We start from the raw sequence: 21,966 nt of genomic DNA on the forward strand, positions 1-21,966 counted from the left end.
AAAAGCTGATTCACGGCAAATTGTTAATATATACATATAAATGTTGGGTTTGTTTGATATTTGAGATTTATAAAGCAGTTTGCTCATAATTTTAGAAGTTTTGAAAAAAAATAGCAAACTTTTTTCTTTCTTTTTTCCCTCTAATTGTTTTGACATAAGGAGAACAATAATGTCCATCATGTCAAACAGTTGATGTAGGGTCTAAGCCAAAGGGCAAAGACAGAGGGAACTCGACTAATATATATAATGATCAAAGCCACATGTGTAGAACTGTGCCTCTCTCTCAATCCCATTGGAGAGTTTGTCAAATCATGGCGGCTTCTTTGGAGGTTCTATACCAACCTTTCAACAGCTCCTGATTAATTCAGATGAGGGAAGAGACAGTGATGGCTGAACACCTGTAATTTACTTTGTGGGGCACCTGTAATTTGGTCTTCCTGCACAACTGTGCAGGCTCGCCTCCCCCCATTTTCCAGGTTGCATTGATTAATGATGATTTTCCACCAATCATTGTTGTGACAATTTTCTGAATGTGACTCTTCTATAAGGGAGGTGTGAAAGAGTTCATCAGTCGCATTTTTGGCTGATTATTTCTTCCATCTGCTCCCTGTTGAAGGCTCGTAAATTACTTCTAACTACAGAGCCCCTAAAAAATCGTCTAAAGGTATGCGAGGTGAGAAGGGATAATTTTTGAGGCAGTTCTCATTATGTTTATGTCTGGAAATGCAATCTGCACCATTTGTTTTACTGTCATGCCTGTAAATGCAAATGATCTTCATCACTTAGGCATATTGCTCCAGCAGGAACTCTTCTAGTCATTTGTCAGTTTTGCTTTAGCTTTACCAAATATCATTGATTGCTTTACAGAGTTAAAAGATGCACACCTACAGCAGAGAGAGAGAGAGAGAGAGAGAGAGAGAGAGAGAGAGAGAATTAAATAAACCAAATTAAAAAGAGGGAAGATAGGGCTTTATAAATTAGAGAGGATTCTTGATTAATGAGTTCTTTACATTGACGAGTGGGTTCAGAGGTCAGTGGCGAGTTTGTACATCATTGAACATGAGGGCATTGATTCACATCCCTGCCCACTCTCTGTGCTGTTTTAATTAGAACAGTTTCTTTTTTGTGATGGATGGGTTTTCAATACTTCAGATCAAAAAGAACAATATGGCCAACAATTTCTCCCAGTGATTAGTTGTTGAAGAAAAAAGTACCAGGGTATTGCAGTAATGTCCTCGTTTTCAGATTAACTGTTTGTAGAAATGTGTTTATATCAATTTGAAACCTTAAGTAAATTTATCAATATAGAAATCAGAATAAATGTGAAGATTAGTGAGAAAGTTGCATTTCACATAGAAGGATTGGCTAAAATATGTTAGCAGTTATGAAAATATAAATATTGCAATATTTTTTCTTATTGTATTAAAAAGAATGGACCATGGGAAGGGTTCCCACAGATTGAGAAAAGTAAATAAATATATTGTTTAATAAGGTAGTGTTTTTTAATTTCATAGCTTGAAGATATCAACCATTTTATCAAGAGGGGATTTAACCAAGATATCTCAATGTGTTCACAATACGCTCAAAATGCCAATATTGAACTTGAGAATAGCTTCCAGTCACTTAGGACCGAAATGAGCCTTAACTAAAACCTCATAATAAAAAACTTTTATGAAGTGGCTTCTTTGAATGGGTCATTTTTGAATCTCACAAGGCTTTGTTCGATAAATGCTGAGGTGCTTAATCAGAAACTGTTATTTTTATCTATGATCAGATATGGTGCATGTCAAAATGGGCGGTCATTAAAAAACCATTGAATCTTTGAGAAGAAAAAATTTACCAAGTGTTTCAGAAGGGTTAAAAAAGGCTTCTATTGTTTGTGGTCAATGGCCATTTGTGAATTACCTCGATTCAAGATTACGATAACGCAAAGTTCATTCCTTTTTTCCACCTGTCTTAGTTGAATCAGCGTTGACTTGGAATCGTGAAATGTTGGCAATTCACAAACATACCAATTCTATAACATTACTGTATTAAAATAAAATTTCATCACTTCTTTGAGACATTTCCTTTTAAGGTTTTATCTGAATCTTAATCTGTGTATGAATTCGCAAGGTTAGGAACCATTTAAATAGGAATATAGTTTCCTTTCTTTGTGTATATTCATGCGCTTTGATATAAATTTGAATCAATCTAATGTATGGCTTGACCTTGTCAATACCAAACCTCAAGATTACGGTGCTTTTTAAATCAAAATCGAAATAAAAAAACAGGATTTGAAATCACTTACAGACAGGCTTGGGGCGAATTACATTGTAAAGTAATGCATTGCATTACCATTACTTTATGAATTTGGGCATTAAATTACCATTACCATTACTTGATTTTCTTGAAGTAATGCATTACATTACCATTACATGACTAAAGTAATGCATTACCATTACCATTACTTTGTTTTAAAAAATTAAAGCTAACTAAGAGTTTTTGTAAATGTTTCAAATATAAAACACTCTTTTAACATATCTACAGCTTCATGCTCAGTATCAGGTTCAAATTCAATGACTATACAAGAGTCGATCATTCTTTATTTGCTCAATGTATAATCATCTTGTGGCATTATGAACAACTTATTACGTAAGTAAAATGAATAGATATTTATATATAGACATTTGGCATGATACAATGTCAGATACAAAATAGAGACACAGAATTACATGCATAACAAAAAACAATTTATTGAATAATGTTGCGGTTATTAAAAGCTAAATAGAGATATTTCCCCAGATTACACAAATCTTTATAATTTTGGACACTTAATTGTATTAATTCATAAACAGATGGTTTTTCCCAGTAATATTCTTTCTATATTTTAATCGTATATCTTTTTACTGAGGACACTTTAAGACAAAAGATTGCTATTGCACTTTTTGATCGAAGTTTCAAAGGGTTCATCTTTTAACTGCATCTTATTAGTTTGAAAATCTTCCCAGCTATACTAAATAAATGTTTTACAGGAGCAATCGAAGCTTGGACTGAAAAGTACTGTTTGACGATCTTTATCTTAGAATATATTAATTGTGCAATAATAGAAAAAATACAAGAATCTTGTATTTTCTATCAGTCCAAACTAATGTACAGGATACTTAATATAAGAGAGAGAGAGAGAGAGAGAGAGAGAGAGAGAGAGAGAGAGAGAGAGAGAGAGAGAATAAGTAATTATTTTCAAATGGGTTATAATATTGGAAGTGATATTGATTTTCATCGTGGATGGACAGTGCATTCACTTTGCTTTTAAAGGTGTATGTCTGTCTCCTATTCTATTGGGACATAGCGAAGGGAAGGGGATTGGGGTGTTTTGCACTTCTTATAACAATAGATTGTTTTGATACTTAGATTATCCTGGGGGCATAGTGTGTTGTTGACACATTTTTAATTGAAGTGCAAACTAATCGGAGTAAATTGTTTAAATGATTAAAAACTCTTAATAACAACACTCTTAAAAATGATATGAAATTGTGCTGTCATATTTAGTAATATTAACAATTCAAAAATGAATTTTTAAAAATCTTTTTTTAATAATACAATTAAATCATATTTATCCCAATAATTATCTCTTTCTCCTTTAAAATCAAATTTAATCAAATTCAATTTCAACTATTCATTTATTCATCACATTTTTTAAAGTGAACATGCATAAATAAGCATAGTAATGCAAAGTAATGCCATGTAATGCCAGCATTACACTAGATTTTGGAAAGTAATGAATTACATTACCATTACTTGTAATGCTAATTTAGTGGCATTACACATTACTAGCATTACTTTGAAATCATGTAATGCATTGCAATGCATTACCATTACATTTAGCATTACCCCAAGCCTGCTTACAGATATCAAATATCTGTCATGAGAGTGTCATAGATTTTTTTTTTGAAAGCGAAAGTTCTGATCAAGTTCTGAAGTCCTTTTGAATGATTAATATACATGTACGAATGATATATATCGTGATCACTTCACATAAGTATCAGAAAGTGTATTGGATTCCGTGTAAGATACACAAAATGTACATTAAATGGAGCGTCCTAATGTTCGCCATGATGAGTGACATTTTGTAAGTGACATGTAGCGTGCAACGATATCCAGTCACGCTAGTTTGGAAACCCATGCACCTGTACCACAGTTCTCTGTGTATAAACCGAGGCACAATCGCATAGGCTTCAACAACGGGATAATTACCTGGGATCATTGGGGCTGTCGTAAAAAACAGCATGTTATGAAAGAGAATTACGCCAAGAAATAAGTACAGTGGTAACACTTGTCTTCTGTTATAATTGTTGTTGACATCTCTTCATTACAGTTACACTGTGGGATTTCAGTGGCCACTAACTGCTAGTTAATCAAAGACTCCCAGAGTTATGTTTTTGAATATTTCTATACAAAATCGTGTATGGTTTGTATAGAAATAAAAACTATTGCTATAAATTTACTGGTGTGTCTTCTTAGGTACAAGCTTCATAAGTTTTTTAAGCATTGATCCAAAAAATGAAAGGAGAACTATTAGGGTACCTTGAAATGAAAAAAAATTCAGACAAAAATTACACTTGGTTTCTATTTTGTTCTCTTTAGAATTCGGCCCATATTTAATTTAGCTTGCAAAGATATTTTTTCCTGAAAGGTTCAAGTCCACCCTATGCCCCTGAGGTATATACAGGAAAACAAGCCAGGCAGAATTATGCTTGGACATCAGCCAGGCATATTTCACAGAAAGGGGTTTTTTTCTAAAGAAAACACAGGTAGCCTCACCCTTCACCCAGTCAGGTGGAAGTTGCAGCTCACCCAGCAGAAATTTAACCTGATCAATCCGACTTTTTTATTCATCTTATTTTTTATCCGTGGCTTGAGTTATGAGAGTTATTCATTGGGCGCTAAATTGTCATGATTTTTTTAAAGAAATTTCCAAAATTATTCGCAATACTTCTTTTAAAAAATAATTGCCAGTGATAAGTGAGTTAACTTTCTCTTTTACCCCTGTCACTAAGAAGGCCGTATATGTTGTGCATTAATGGTAAAATTCACTAGTTCTGGGGTTTTATGGTTTGCTTCATTGAGTTCATTAAAGGGCAATATTCTCTTCTTCTCTCAGTCTTCCACTGTGACAAGCTCTGTCCTTGATTCGGAAGAACAGAAGTTACATGGAAATTCCGTTTATTGCCAATCAGTCACATTTAATTATAAGTTGTGATGATGGCGTTTGATTGGAATGACTGTAATTACAAGAGGTTATCGGCTGAACTCTTGCCTAACCTTGTCAAGTTTATCTCCTGCTTTACGACCACAGAGCTTTAGTTACCCCTGCTGAACAATGGCCGAGGCCTCATCTTCTACTTGTCTAGCTGCAGGACTGTAGCTCCCGGTCTGAAAAAATTCGGATGGACGACCTGGGAGCTACAGTGCCTCCCATAGTAAAAAACTGCAATTTACGGCGCACAAAAAAATGCGCTAGTTTTGGACTGATTAATCTCATTTACGAACACATTCTGTACAAATCCTTGATCACAAAAAATTCCTCGGACATTTTACTACAGATAGTCACTTCACTTACTTCTGATAGTCTTTTAAACACCATCACCAGCCCTGTAAATTAAAGAGGTGCAAGTTTGTTTACATTTAAAAATGGCGACTCCCGATCTCGACGTAAATTAACATACTTCTTTTCCGAGGTCGGTTATCATGTTTAAGAGAAAATCTGAGGCAAGTGAAATGACGATATCAGTAGTAAATTTGCTGAAGAATTTAATGGTACTAATTATTTTTACAGAATTTGTGTGAAAATAAGGTTAATAAGTCCAAAACTAGCGCAATTTTTTGTGCGCCGTAAATTGCAGTTTTTTACTATGGGAGGCACTGTAGCTCCCAGGTCGTCCATCCGAATTTTTTGAGACCGGGAGCTACAGTCCTGCAGCTACTACTTGTCTAGATTCCAGTTTATGCTGTCTGTAATTATAGGAGTATAAACATGAATTATTCTGTATTCATTTTATGATCCAGCTCTTGAAAGATGAATTTTTCATTATGTAAATTTGATGGCTTTTGGTGTATTAATGTAAAATCTTGCCCTTGCAAGAATCATTCATTAAGTTAAAGAATAATATGTGATAAAGTCCCCTTCCTTTTTGTGTCTGATAGGAAAATCTTTTGGATCAAGTTCATTGAGAGAATTCAATACTTATCTTTTTGCCATCATATTGCTATATATGACTAGGTTATTTTCTGTTGTGTTTGATTGATTAGTTTAGGAGATGAGATGAAACCAAAGCTAGTTTCAATCGAAACCTTTTCCATCAATCCTTTATAAAGAGATGTGGCTGACTAGCTTTAAGTTTAAAGGAGATACTGATTTGTTTCTGCTGCTGTGTTACCTATAAATTGCTTCAGTTCAATTGTAATTAACTCTCCAAAATGGCTTGTTATCTGTTCCATATTTGTCACACTAGCCAAGATAAAAATCTTCAAAGCTCAGAAAAGCAAATAAAAAATGTGAATGCACAAAAATTCAATAATTCATACCGTGTACAGTTATATTTCTTTTTATATCTTTTCAGATTCAGCCAATCAAACAGCGAGATAAATGTCAATCTGGACGACAGTATAGATTTCAGGTGCCCCTTCTACCCTTCTGGCACTTCATCCAGCTCCTATAAATACTACCTAGTGTATATTGTAAGTATACAATCATCCAGTGAATACCCAAGTAATCCTTTTGAAGAATAATGCAAAATTAAGAATTTGACAAACATAATAGGTCTGTGAAAAAGTGATTCAAGAGAGATAACTCTTGCTTGTTTTTAGGTAACCATGGACGAATACAGCCAATGCCGACTGGATACCCCAGTCAGAGGTACACTTGTAATCAACTGTTCCGAGCCCAACACGGAGCAGTACTTTACCATCCTTATCCGACGCTTCCAGTCTGTCCCGGGGATGATTGACTTCCCGCCGGGAAAATATTATTTCATGAGTAAGCACAAAATATTTTATATATACTGTATGATATTTATGTACATTATAGTTTTACAACATCATAAGAGAGTATAAATGAAATGAAGCTGTATCTGGATATGTTTTACTTGATTTTTTCTATATTTGAGTTCATTGTTTAAAATTAACTGTAAAAATCAATGGCTGGAGTTTTATCATAAGTGGTGCATAAACTCATCTTTGTTTCTACAGCAACTTCCACGGGTTACCTGGAAGGAATCAACAACAAGGAGAATGGAGCGTGTCGGTCAAACAACATGAGACTAGTGATGACAGTCCGAACCCCGGAGTCTCAGACCCCGGCCCCCACCCAGGCCCCCCAGAACAGCTCGGGGCCGGTACCAACCACTACCACTAGCACCACTACGACCACTACCACTCCTAAACCGGTGACACCATCTCCATCTACTCCCACCCCCACACCCAGTACTTCCACCATCAAACCATCTACCACTACCATATCAACCAGTAAGTCAGCCTACTGTTCATCCACGTCATTCCGTCAATAAGTTATTAGAATCTTATATTTATGTAAAATGAAATCAATTTGATTAATTTTAGGAAATATAAGAATTTGAAACTTTTTCTTTCAGCTACAAAATTCAAAGAGAAACCAGTGGACCCCAGTAAAGAAAATGTTATAGATGCAACAGGAACTAGCAAGAATACGGGGACTATAAACAGTGCATCAAGGACACTATGCTTCTCCAAAACTCTGCTCGTAGCATCGTTAATGATTTTTATCTTGCTACTACGATAGCATCTACTTATGATAGTGAATTGGTTCTAACAAAAATAAGTGTTGCTGCACACAAAGGAGACACTGAAAGTGGAGGATTCTACTTGTGTTGGAAAACTTCAAGAGTGTAGTATTGACTTCTGTTTTACGGAAGAAAGGAATAGAAATTCAGACTTCTTTGGAAGAAGAAAAGCTTCTAAAGCGTTTCTACCTATTGGATCTGGTTAGTCATATTGTAAATATTGTCTGCCATTTTTGAGGACACAACAAAATGTGCTCAATCATCAATCATTCCAATGCTGCAATGATCATGTTTCAACCGAAAGATTCACAGAACAATGACATAATTCAGGTGCATCTTTGCCGTGGAAACATTGCAATAATTAAATGATACCATGGTTACAGATCGAGTGACGATGAGTTAATTGTGTTGTCATGAAGATTATGTTTTGCAATATTTAGTCCCCCTGATCTTCCTTGCTGTGATTGTATTGTCTCACCAACAGTTACCATTGGCAACATGTTTCCATAGCAACCGTATTTGCCATACATATACTGTGATTTTTTTGCTTCAATGCTATGAGCTGGAAATTTATAAAAAGTGTATCTCTGGATCAAAACAGTGCTAGCTATTGTACTGTATTTAATTTAAACCCAGAATTATTTCAGTTTATTTTGATTATTGTTGGAAATCTAATGTGGTTTGTTAAACCCTGTACATTAGTCCAGATACTTGCTCCAAAATTTGATTTTGTTTTTCTTTTGTCACTTTCGTGTGTGTTCTGTTGAGAATTGTATATACGATGTATATAAAGAGCTATTTACCTAGAGTAATATAGCAAGTGAAGAGACTTCACTCTAAAAGTTTGGAAATTATTTAATGTATCATTATGAAGTATGACTGTATATTATTCAAGTGAGTTCAGTGTGTTAATGTTTGTGTGTGTATATGATTTCAATTCTTTTTCCTTTCTTTCTTATGAAAATTATTTTTTAGAAAACATTGCTCTGTGATACTGAGCTTGATTTTAACTATAGATTTAATTCCAAATCATTTGCATTTGAAATGAACAAAAGCTGTTTTTATATCAATTCTTATGCACCATATTCACGAGAATTTTTAACCTGTGGATGAATTGAAATCAATCTGTAAGGATGTAATGTGTGCTTCTCATCATGGGCTGTGAAGGAAAGCTTGGTTGTGTGATAGTGTGTGACATATGTGTGATGGTTGGTGTGTGACACGTGTTGAAAGATGTGTGGATTGTGTGTGTGTCTGTGTGTGAAGAGTTATTTTGCAGTATTAAGAGTCTGCTTTTCACCATATTTTGATGATACCCTATCCTGCTGAATTGTCCATCTTCTTCATCATGTCTGACATATCAGTTCTTTGTCCTGTGAGCTTTCTCAGCAAGCTTTGTAGATATTAGGTGTTTGTTATCTGTCCTGTAAATCTGATCCAGTATTTTTTAATATATTTGGACGAAAATTTTGTATTAAAGTTATGATTGTAATATTACAAGTGGACTATTATAATTAAAATCATCATCAATGAATTGAATTTATAAAAAAACACCTTAGAAGCAATATGTGACTGTCACAGAATGGGCAGTGAAGACTCATCTTGAAAACATTTGTACTTTGTTCGGTGATATGAAATGCAATGTTAATAAGAAAAACTATTTGTTACAAATACTTGTAAATGTTACTGGATTACATCAAATCTTCTCTTGTATAGTTCCTGAAAAAAGATCATGTGTCATGACCCTTGAACTCTCCACTGGAGAACACCAGTACATGGCTTACTTGAGTTATTTAAGGATCAGCTGAAGAGCAAACTTGACAGTCTGTCAGAAGGTGTAAGAGAAGTTTGTGATCTATATGTATGTAGAGAGTTGTGTGAAAGAGGAAAGAAACCCTGCAATAAAATATCAGATTACACATTATCACTGCGTCTTCTTTTTTATTTTCAGCCTGATAAAAATGCATTAGTTGTGGCAAATTTGGTGTTTGTAAATTGAATATTAGATTGATCACTTCTTTTATTTTAAATTATGTAAGTCATAATATCTACCCAAGACTCTTAATTATGAATAATCACATAAATCACAGAATGGCTACAAAGCCTATGAGCTGTTGGATTTACGATAGGAATTGTACATTTATCAGACCAAGTCACCACGGATAGACCCTATAGGTATATAACCCCTCAAGATCAAAGGAGTTGAAACAGATTCCAGAAATTTACTGAAACCATTTACATGTACATGCATGGGGCAGTGTAAAACTGCAAGTGCATTATAAGGGTAAAGTTCAAATTATTTAGTTCGTTTCTGGAATTTATTTATTTTATGGCGCTCTGTATTGTTCCTATCAAGGAATTTAGCTATTTCTAAAATACTTATGGTTTGCATAATGCAGTCCCTTATTGGCTGCGGAACATCTTGAATATTGGAAAAGACACATAATACAATAAAATATTAAGGAGTCGATGTTGTTTTAATTGTATGATAAAAATACTTGTATAGAAAATGGCATTAGACAATGTATGTGCCCTTTGCAATTCCTTGTCAAATAAACCTATATACTGACCCATTGTTATTACTATTGTGAATCAAAGAAGGAGCTTTTGAACGCAAACTTAAAAGGTTTGATTAAATCCTTATTGAAATAAATACCTTGAAAGTTTTCTGACTGGCATATTTTCCAGATACCATATAAATTGATATACAATTACACTCGGAACATCAATACACAGCATATTGCATTTATATTTCGTAGACTTAATTTCAAAGGTTTGTGTACAGATCGAATGCAATTTATAAAATATATGAAATATATGAATTATGTCATGCTAACTGAAAAAAAAACTTTCTTGAGAAATGTTATTCAAATTATATTGATGTATTTATTTTTCTTTTGATTGTTTTCCAATAAAAATTATGTATTACGAAAAAGTATATATATTAATGTATGAATTATGTATGCTTTTTAACAAATCACTTCTTCAAAATTAATTTTCAAATCATTGGAACTTAGCTCATGTTTTACCGCTCTTTAAGAAAGATGATCCATCTGTTGCAAGTAATACAGATCGGTGTCCCTGCTAAGCTGTGTCAGCAAAATTATGGAAAGGATAATTTTTAAGCATGTTTACAATTTCTTTCACGTAAATAATTTATTCTATAAATATCAGGCAGGTTTTTTTGCCTGACCATTCCATGGTATTCCAACTATTAGAAACATATCATAGCATTGTTAAAAGTATAGAAGATGAGAAAATGTGTTGTATGATTTTTTTGTGATTTGTCGAGAGCTTTTGACAGGGTGTGGCACGAAGCCCTAATTTTTAAACTTCAAACTTATGGTATAAGTGGGCATCTTTTACAATGGTTTAACAGTTACTTAAGTGATAGAACACAAAGGATAATGTACAAAATCAAGTTATCATCAACGTTATGTATCAATGCTGGTGTTCCACAAGGGTCAGCTATATTAGGACCACTATTATTTCTTATTTACATTAATGTTGTAGCAACGAATATGTTATCATTTTGTAGACTTTATGCTGATGATAATTCATTACAGCATTGTGATTTATATACTAAAAACATTGAAATTGTATTGAACCATGATCTGAAAATTCTCAGCGACTGGTCTGACAAGTGGTCATTGAAATTTAATCCGTCTAAAACAAAAGCTGGTTTTTTGGGTTTTTTTTACAAAGAAACATGTAGAAGAATTTCCAAAGTTATTTTTTCAAGGGTGTCAACTGGACTATGTTTCAACCCACAGGCATCTTGGTTTACTTTTATCTAATGATTTAAGTTGGTCTCAATATATTAATAATATAGTAAACAGTGCATGTAAAAAAAATGGGACTTTTGAAAAAACTAAAGTTTACTCTAGGTAGAACTAATTTATCAAAAATGTATACCACGTTTATTAGACCAGTTCTTGAATATGCTTCTGTAGTATGGGACGGATGTAATATGTTTGACATGGAGAGATTAGAAAAAGTTCAATTAAGTGCTGCAAGGATTGTTACTGGTTTACCCATTTTAGCATCTACAGAATCTCTCTACACAGAAACTGGCTGGGAACCTTTTGTCAGTCGACGTAATAAGGGTAAATTAATAACCATGTTTAAAATTCATACAAATCAAGTACCTGAATACTTGAGCAACATTATTCCTGGACTGTAACAAAAGATGTCTCAATATATCACACAAGAAATAGCGAAAATTATAGTGTTCCAATCAGCAGATTAGAACTTTACAATAACTCATTTGTATTTGGCACCACTCGGAAATGGAATTCTCTCAAATTAGAAGTTTGTGAAGCAACATCTCCCAACATATTCAAGAAAAACATTACTGAAAGTATTCCTCAACCTCGAAAATATTTTTCATTTGGTAAACGCACTATTAATATTGTATTTGTGGTCAAAAGGAGGATGTTATGCAAGAAACAATCTTTCTGAATTACTTTTTAATAGGCTTGAAGAAACAATTTTAAGTAACTCACATTTGCTTATTTGGGGTAGTGACAATTATCTTACCATATTTTATTTTTTCAGAAGTTCAAAAGTTCATTATAGAGTCTGGAAAATTTAATGATTAAATTTCTTTTTGCTAATGTTTTATACTGTATATTAACGTTATCTACAATATATTACATATGTATCTATAAATACATTAATTCTATGTAATCCACACCCACATCTTGAATGAAAAAAAAATATATACATGTAATTTTATATAGTCTTGTAATGTTGCGGTAGTTTAACACTTCTCTCATGTTTGAATTAATTAGGTTACATCAGATACATAAGTTATTTATGTCTCTGGTTACATGTAGCCTACATAATTTCAAAAGTATTTACGGATGACAAGACATAGTATATGAAAGACAGGGGCCTCTGTCTTCAGTGTATGTGTACAGTTTTTTCAGTTAACATATCAAAAGTTTCAGATTGGTTTTATCAAAATATGAACACTTCTGTGTGTACATGTATTAAGAAATTACTGATTGTATTTTTTTTCCAGGGACGTATATACGTTATATTTGCATTTCTCTGGATTTTCACACAGGAATACTTCTCTTATTTATTATAAAAAAACTGCTTTAGGGTTAAAGATCCTCTATACTTTTCAATATAGCCTAATTAAATTAATCTGAAGAAGAGCTTAAAATTCAGATTGGACTTTTTATGAAAATAAAAAAACTACGTCGATTTTGTTCTTAAAAGTGCATTCCTAAATATTTCGTTTTTTGCTGAAATTTAAGATAAATATTGTTTTGAAATATATAGGCTACAATTAAAGTAGTCCGAGTATCGCACTTCGTCATAATACGGATTTTACAATATTGGTTCGACTTTTACAAAGCGTTTTTGATACCCGGTATTGATTTTGCACTACATCGCTGTTGTAAACAATGGCAATAATAAGCAATTAGAACGGTAATATATGTATTATTTGAGATATAGAAATGATTACTGTTGAGAAACTCGATTCTGTTAAAGTAAAATGAAAAACGAAGTTTCTGATTAACCAGGATCTCAGGTATGCTTATATCTTCTTTGTTTTGACCCCCCCCCCCCGAATTTTTCTTTTTCTTTTACTAAAACCGGTTTAAATTTAGAGACAGAAGCTATTTCGAATTTAATCAATCGTCAATTAATTAATGTTTAAATGATATCTAACATTGTTGACAGATCTAGGCAGAAAACTGTAGCAAAACATGATTTTTACGAATTTTTTCGTCAGGGTTTACTTGGTTTAGAGCTTATAGCGTGAAAAGTAATCCGTCAACATATAATTTATTATACCAAATCTTTTTTCTAAGATGTCAATCTATAGAATAAACACCATGAATTTAAGTTTGAGTCCATAAAATAGTAAAAAAAAATTACCAAACGCGATACTAGCATTGCATTTTTTGTATTCTATTTTGATACATCAGGTCCATAAAGCGTACTTACTTACAAAAATTTGCGCAAAATTATTGATGAGATATGGCTTAAATAAATATTTATACTCTATTTTGTATGTTCAGTTCTAATTTTCCCAAAATTGGTAATTATTTTTAGGAAAAACGGACGTCTGTCAAATTTCATAATTGTCAATAATTTTCACAAGGGGGTAAACCCGTCTGAGAGGTGATAACAAACAAACTAGCATGTAAACATACATATTTTCTTTTGTATATGTATTGCTAGAATGTATATTTATCATATAAAGCTAAGCATTTAATGATTGCGCCCATTTAGTGCCGAGTATAGGACTACCTTAAATGAATGAAAGGAGATAAATGAAACCACATCATTGTTACATGTATATAATTATATAAACATATCAATTTGATATTATACACCAAGGTTTATCTTTTTATTTCTTTATCAATTATATTATCTATCTGCAGTATTCTATTTCGTCAGCAGCTGGCACTGAGCAGTTTATGTCTTTGGTGATATGTTGTACTATAAAATAGATCGCACCTGCTGACCAATAAACGACAATTCAATGTACGACATAACAAAACTCCAGAGTCGTTTGTAAAAGATTGTTTCATTGGTTGAATGGATCGAAATTGTACCCAATGAAATAATTCGTAATGAACACCGCGAACGTTTTAGGATAAATTACTTCCGGTTTCATTTTGTAGACGGAAACTCCCTTGCATACACACAACTTTTCAAAAAAAAGGAAACTCTGTCCTCAAAATGACGAGTTTTATATGGAATGTTAAAAATGGACAAATCAATGATGTACAGAAGTTTGTAGAAGAGCAGGTACTGAGTTTCATTAATATTTTTTGTGAAGTTAACTGTAACGTGTTAGCTGTAAAACATGAGTCACATTTCAACGTTACTGCAGTAGCATGTTCACATTCGTACATTTTTTTTAATAAGAAGAAATAATGCCAAAATACCACAAAGGTTTGATTAGACTACTCATTGTTGGCCTGCAAGTAATTAGTAATACATGTATATTTAAAAACTTTAACAAGTGTTATCATTGGTAATGGGATGGAATAAATTATGACTAACTGTATTCGAACTTGGGGCCCAGAATCTTTAGCCGGGTACTCTACTAACTAAGCTACATGTATCTGGTGCTGGTATTCGAATCACGGTCTGGTCCCTCATTATTTCTTCCATCCCTGTTACATGAGTATGCACACAGTTTGAAATCAGACATAAATAAAATAATCATCATTTCACCTGGTAATCATTGGTCATGATAGTTTAAAGCACTGAAAAGGTCAGTAATTGAAAGAAATGTATGTACATACATTTAAGTATGTAATTATTACAACCCTTTCATTTAATGGGGTATAAACTTCAACATGTTATTCACTTGCATATAGAAAAACTTGATTTTGAGTTTTTGACTTGGTTATACAATTGACTGCAGTAATGAATTTCAATCTTATTTCAACAAAATAATAAAGTACAAAAATTGGTATGTATACTTTCTTATTTTAAATGTTGTTATTTTTTTTTAGGGTGTGGAGGTAGTAAACCAAGAAGTGGAAGGTCGCTATCCTCTTCATTTTGCAGCCGATTATGGGCAGGCACAAGTCATCGAATATCTTGTCAGCAAAGGAGCTAAAATTAATGTAAGAAGGCTATGCAGTATTTCAATATTAAGACTGTTGGTCACATGCAATGGTTGCGTCCATTGAGATATAAAATTCTAAGTTTGTTATGATTGGAATCAGCTTTACTAAACTGAAGGTTAATTTCAGCTCCAATAGCTTTTAGTAAACCAAAATTTCTTGGCTTGCTAAGATGCATTAAAAGATAATATTCCCTCTGTAGGAGTTGAAAAACTTTATCTTGAAATCACAAGGAGTAAAACAGATCTGATACTGTATTAAGCAGTATTATTATCATAATTTGTTGCACTTTGTAATTACTTTAAAATAAATATAAATGCATCCTCTGATTTTATAATGAAATGAATTTGATTTGCAGCAAACAGACAAACACAACATAACCCCTTTGTTGGCAGCTGTTTGGGAGGGGCATACGTCCAGTGTAGAAGTATTATTAAAACTAGTAAGTACTCTAAACATGATAAACCTAAAGCTGATAATCAGTATACTAATCACACCAGAAACATTATTTTTCAGTTTCTTTTGTATGTTTTAACTCAATCCCTACACTAGTACAGTTGCATTTAAAACAACCTCTCCTTGTCCTTTTGTTCTTCAAAAATTCTATAATTTTTGGCATTATAAACTTATTATTTGTATATTGTAGAATCTGATTTGATTATTCCAGTTTTAATGGCAAAGTATTCTAATGTACATGTCATTGTCAAAGCTCTCATCTTTCTCCATGTAATTTTCAAGCAAGTTTCTCATGAAGCTTTAGTTAGATTGAAATGAAATAATTAATAATCACTTATAAGTGTTGTCATGTGTCGTGGTATATATTTTTATATATGATTTATTTACAAATCAAAAAAGAATGCTTTGTAATTTCACTGTTCTCTAGATTCAGTTAGATATTTCAGGTTTTCTAGTTTTCTATTTACCACAGAGCACTGCACATTGTATATATGCATTGTTCCTTGATTAAATTTAATTGATTTAATCCATTTTTAAATCCTTTAAGTACATTAACACTGTACATTTTATAGATAAGTCCATAACATGTAGATGTTTTCCTTATTAAACTTAAACTGAATTGATACTAAGTAATTCTAAGTAGATCAATGAGTGATGGAATTGATCATTTGGACCTATGAGGAAGTTTGAATATGTATCACTCCTCTCTGACTCAATAAGCCCATTTGTGTCAATATGTTCTGATTGGTTTTTAAAAGCTGTGTTTAAGTGTCAGCAATGCAGAAAATATACTGTAGATTCCAAAATAAACACGAGGAATTAATATCCGTGCAAAAATTACGAGAAGCATATCTTGCAAGTTTTAAAATTTTGCTTTTATCGTATGGAGATATGTTCACTACATGAAACTATGATAAAAATTTGGCATTCGCAATTTTAAGTTTTCACAAATTGATGGAAAACAGTTGAATCGCGGAATTAATACTTGCGTAAAATAAGGAATCTACAGTAGTGCCCCTGACTATTTCAATGACTTTTGGTTTACTGATTTTTTTGAGACAGTGGCAGAGACATTGAATTTATGTAAAATAAGATTAAGAATTAACATTAGGAATACAGCATTTATGTTTCTACATGTATATTGTGCTTACAACTTTAACTTTCCATTAAGATTTTTGACTATATATACTATATAAAAGGGGGAACTTCTGTCTGTTAACATTATAGGTGAAGGTCAGAGACAATTGACCAGTAAAGTTCAAGGTCAGATGCATCATAATGGTTGCTTGGTTTCCATTAATGGCAATGCTTGGAGAGTTGAACAAATACTTTTTTTTGTTTAATTAGTTTGATTTAAAAAAGTATATTTGATGAAAAAACTTTTGTCCAAAAAATGAACATAAGATTACCATAAATTTAGCTAGTAGTGTAACTGGTCTGATCTAGTTGGACATGTTCTTAAAGTTAAAGTACCTAGTAGGAGTCGTTTGATTTTTTGTAACATTTCTGTGGATTGATAGTTTCCGTTTTTTCCACAGGGTGCTGACAAATCCGTCAAATCTCCCGATGGGCAGTCTCTAGTGGACTGTGCAGAAAAAGAGGATGTGAAAGCGCTACTGAAGTGAACAGTCGCATTAGGATAACCGATGTACGAGTTCTCTGTGTAGCTGCGGTGTGGCAAAAAAGGATATCATGTATTGTACAAATGACATTTACTACATCGTTTTATTTTATATTTAATTATATTAAGATTATATGTACCAGTACATCAATTGATAAAATGCATAGGCAAAATTTGTGATTTGCAGGTTTTTTTGCAAGATAGATGTATACATGTAGTATTTTTTTTTCATAACTTCATTACAAAGTTTTAAAAATTTTGAATTCATAACTAGAGGAGTTTGTGTATTTAATTTTAAAAGAAATTCTATAGGCGATCAGAAATTTAATTTTCAGCTAAAGGACTGTTGTTTTGTGCGTCATTAATTGATTGTTATTTATTCTTTGAGGCATTCATATCTCTCTTTTGTGTCAGGGATATTTCCTTTTATGTCATGGAATGGTTATTAATAATTTTATTCATGAAAGAGTTGGAAATTATGTAAGTACAAGATGGTGCAATACAATGGGGATGCATGTTCAGTCTTTATGTTATATGCCATAAAATATTTGATGTAAAATTTATATTTCTGTGAACAAATTTGATGTTAAACTTGTAAATAAATCTTAAGAGGATGTACATCAACCCAAATTTGATTATTATAAAAAGTTCAAATATTGATTGTTTTTAAATATATTGAAACTAATAAAACCAGCAAGATTCACTTAAAAATAGCATTATAGGTACATGTACTTAAGAATAAGGAAATTTTCTTTTGTTTTCATCCTATAGTTTGTTATTTAAAAGAACTGAATAGATATTTATTTTTGGTTTTTAAAGTGGCTGTGTTATATTTGCTTACATGTTATGAAGTCACATTCTTGATGAATGGTTTATACAATCACTTGCATGCAAATAAAATACACAAATTTACAGATTTAATTGTAATAAATTTCTTATTTATTTATTCCACTCCTTTTAATACATGACTATTTTAGAATGTTGGCATAATATGATGTTGGTTTTGTTCCTACAGGACATGTGGACTTTATCAATTTCCTCATGGAAATACATGAGTTAACTTTAGATGAAAATGTAAAAATAAATTCAGAGGGAACAATCTCATAAGTTGATTGGAAATAAGATACAATTGAACACCAGTACTAATGTTGCAAACAAGCTGGATTCTAAGAAAGAAGAAAGTAGTTTCTTTCAGTATTTGCTCTAAAATCTAAAAGTTGTTTAAATCTCATGAAAATACACACATACCATCTTGAATATGTGTGTATATAATGTACCAAGTTATACACTTTTATCTTGTTTCAGAAAGTAATAATGACTTCAACATTTTGGCATAATTCTAAGATTTGGTGAAAAATGATGAAAAATGGCACATTTTCTCAGTTTTTTGAAGAGGAAAATGTATACAGCAGCCGTCGCCCACAACGAAATTAATATATTTTATGTGATATCACATGATAAAGTTATAATGTGAGTTTCATCGTGGGCGACAGCTGTGGACATAGTTTTCTTAAAAGAAAAACAATGAGGAAATAGTTTCTTCTGCATACGGGAAAATGCACTGTTTATGACATCACAATTACCCTTGTGAAAGTCTTATCTGGTAACACTTTATGGATAATTGTTAGGGTATTCTTGCATGTGTAAATAAATGTTACATTTCAATTTTATGTGACATTTTGAATATAATCACTCTTAAACAGGGGCAATTATGACTAATTAGTCAGTTTTATAAAATTGTACGATTTAATGAATGGTCTGACCATGCTCCTTTATATTTTCATATACAATGTATATGTTAATAGACATGTTATACCTAATGTTGAGATAAGTAATGCGAATACGCATTTTATTAGAACACGGTGGTATGAATCGTTGTATGATGATATAAGAATTCAATTGTATGATCATTTACCGCAATTGGATGAAGTTTTACTTAATGTGGAATTAACCAAACAAAAACAAAAACGGTGTGAATAATTGTATAGATTCATTTATGCAAGCACTTAATGATATATTTTTACCGCATTGTAGCAAAGAGATTGTAAATAAAACTAGTAATTATACTCATTGTAAAAGTTATAAAACCTTAGACAACAAACCCTGGTTTGATTAAAAATGTGTAAACCTTTGGAGAATCTATTCACGGAATTTGAAACTGTTTAATAGTGCAAAAACTCATTACAATAGAACTCTGGTTTCAGCAACTTATAAAAAATATGAAGGAAAACTTAAGCGTGTTTACCTCCTATATCAAGGAGATATCATATGGCATATTTAAAAAAGAAGAACCCCAAAAAATTCTACCATTTCCTTCGTCAACGTAAGAAGAACCCTAAACAAGGACCAACTACATGTATTAAAAATTTCCATGACCATTTTAAAGAACTGTCCTCCTCGAATTGCAACACCTACTTCGATCAAGAATTAACACACGCTGAAACGGACCATTCTTCATACCCCGAACTAAACAGTCCAATAACAACAGATGAGGTAACTCGTGTCATAAAACGTTTGAAAAAGGACAAGTCTCCAGGAATGGACAATCTTTTAAACGAATATTTTATTGCGTTTTGTGATTATCTTACTACATACTTAGTTGACTTATTCAATATTGTCTTTCCCTCGGGAATCTTTCCCCAAAAATGACCAGAAGGTATTATAACTCCTGTTTATAAAAAAAGAGATTCTATGGACTGTAATAATTACAGACGTATCACACTTGTAAGCTTTCTATCTAAAATATTTACATCTCTACTGAATGACAGATTAGGTAGTTGGTCTAAGGCATATAATGTAATCACTGACGCTCAATTTGGCTTTAAAGCTGGATATAGTACAACGGGTGCAATTTTTATTTTACATTGGTTTATAGTCGAAGTATTGCTAAGAGGAAAAAAATATTTGGCTGTTTTGTAGATTATCAAAAGGCTTTTGAAAAAATTGATAGAAATCTGATGTTTTTTAAATTAGCAAGTACCTATAAAGTCTATGTATAGTAACATAAAGTCATGTGTAAAATATCAAAATCATATATATCCGAGTTTTTTTTATTGTCTCAACGGTTTGATGCAGGGTGAGTCTCTGTCTCCTTTTTTATTTTCCTTGTTTGCAAGTGATTTTGAAATTGAATTCAAAAAGGAGATGTGTCTACCTGTTGAAATTAGATATTGCCTTATTCTTGATTATGTATGCAAACGATACTTTACTTTTTTCAGAGACAGAGCAAGGTTTACAAGATATGCTTGATTGTTTACAGCAATACACATCCAAGTGGAAGTTAAAAGTTAATGTAGATAACACAAAAATTGTTGTATTTAGAAAAGGTGGAAGGTTAAAAAAAACCAATTATTGTTGTAATTATAATCATGATTCTATTGATATTGTTGAAAACTTCAATTATCTTGCTATAACTTTTAATGGCAGTTTTCATAAAACACAAAGTGTTTTAGCATCACAAAGTAGAAAAGCGATGTACTCTTTATTGTCCAAAATGAAGCCATTACATTTGAACGTAAATACAAAATTGGCATTGTTTGATACATATATTGGTAGCATAGTACATTATGGTTGTGAATTATGGGGACAGCACCCAGCAAGTGAATTAGAAAGTATACATTTATATTTTTGTAAGAAATTATTATGTGTTAAGAAATGTGTTACATCAATGATCATGGTATATTTTGAATTGGGGCGTAAACCACTGCAGTTGGATAGAAAATATAGAATGTTGAAATATTGGATAAAATATACCAAGATATGGTAAATGAATGTGGAACACAGTTAGGCTCTAATTGCATGTTGGCTATCGTACATAAAACAACTGATTAACAATTTAGGTTTTGGATATATATAGAACTGTAAAGAACAATTTAATGAACATGTATTCTTACTCGAAGTGAAGCAGAGGTTGACCGATATGTTTATACAAGGTCATGGCTACTTTGAAAATTCCCCCAAATGTATAATGTATAAGCACTTATGTAATAATTTTGAAGTACAAGAATATTTGACAAAACCAATACCAACTGTATATGTTCAATTTATAAGTAAATACCGTTTATCCTCTCATCAACTTGAGATTGAGCGTGGCAGATTTTATAATATCCATAGAAATGAGAGCTAGAGTTTGTAAACTATGTTCACTATCACAGATTGCAGATGAGTTTCATTTTATTTTAACCTGTCCATTTTATAAGGAAATAAGAAAGTTGTATGTAAAAACATATTATTATGAAAAGCCTTCTGTCTTCAAACTTATTCAATTACTTTCAACAAAGAATATCAAAGAGTTGTGCAATTTGGGAAAATACCTATATAAATGTTCAAAATTACGTTAGAAATATAATTATTGTTTTTGTTTTGAGAACGTACTCTTCTATATCTTGTTTACTTTTGTCATGTACATTCTGCACACTGCAATGTGCACACGCAGTCTAATACAAGATTGTGATGTTTTCAAAAATGTCTTCATATGTTTGTTCAC

The 21,966-nt window shown here is 32.1% G+C and overlaps 1 protein-coding gene across 3 annotated transcripts in view; it reads left to right on the top strand.

Moving 5' to 3' along the window:
• LOC128182164 (ephrin-B2-like) overlaps positions 1 to 18,401 on the top strand; it is a 74,384-nt gene extending 55,983 nt beyond the window's left edge. For 2 of the 3 annotated variants that reach the window (XM_052850779.1, XM_052850774.1), the window contains exons 2-5: positions 6,603 to 6,720; positions 6,850 to 7,018; positions 7,231 to 7,506; positions 7,632 to 9,723. In XM_052850779.1, the coding sequence (XP_052706739.1) occupies positions 6,603 to 6,720; positions 6,850 to 7,018; positions 7,231 to 7,506; positions 7,632 to 7,798 (730 nt within the window). In that variant the 3' untranslated portion in view covers positions 7,799 to 9,723. Of the gene's footprint in view, positions 1 to 6,602; positions 6,721 to 6,849; positions 7,019 to 7,230; positions 7,507 to 7,631; positions 9,724 to 15,289; positions 15,404 to 15,761; positions 15,846 to 17,397 lie in introns of those variants that run through there. The other variant, XM_052850785.1, reaches the window with a different exon arrangement.
• The last annotated feature ends 3,565 nt before the right edge of the window (positions 18,402 to 21,966 follow it).

The sequence above is a fragment of the Crassostrea angulata genome, chromosome 1 (genome assembly GCF_025612915.1).
Source record: "Crassostrea angulata isolate pt1a10 chromosome 1, ASM2561291v2, whole genome shotgun sequence".
Classification (NCBI taxonomy): domain Eukaryota; kingdom Metazoa; phylum Mollusca; class Bivalvia; order Ostreida; family Ostreidae; genus Magallana; species Magallana angulata.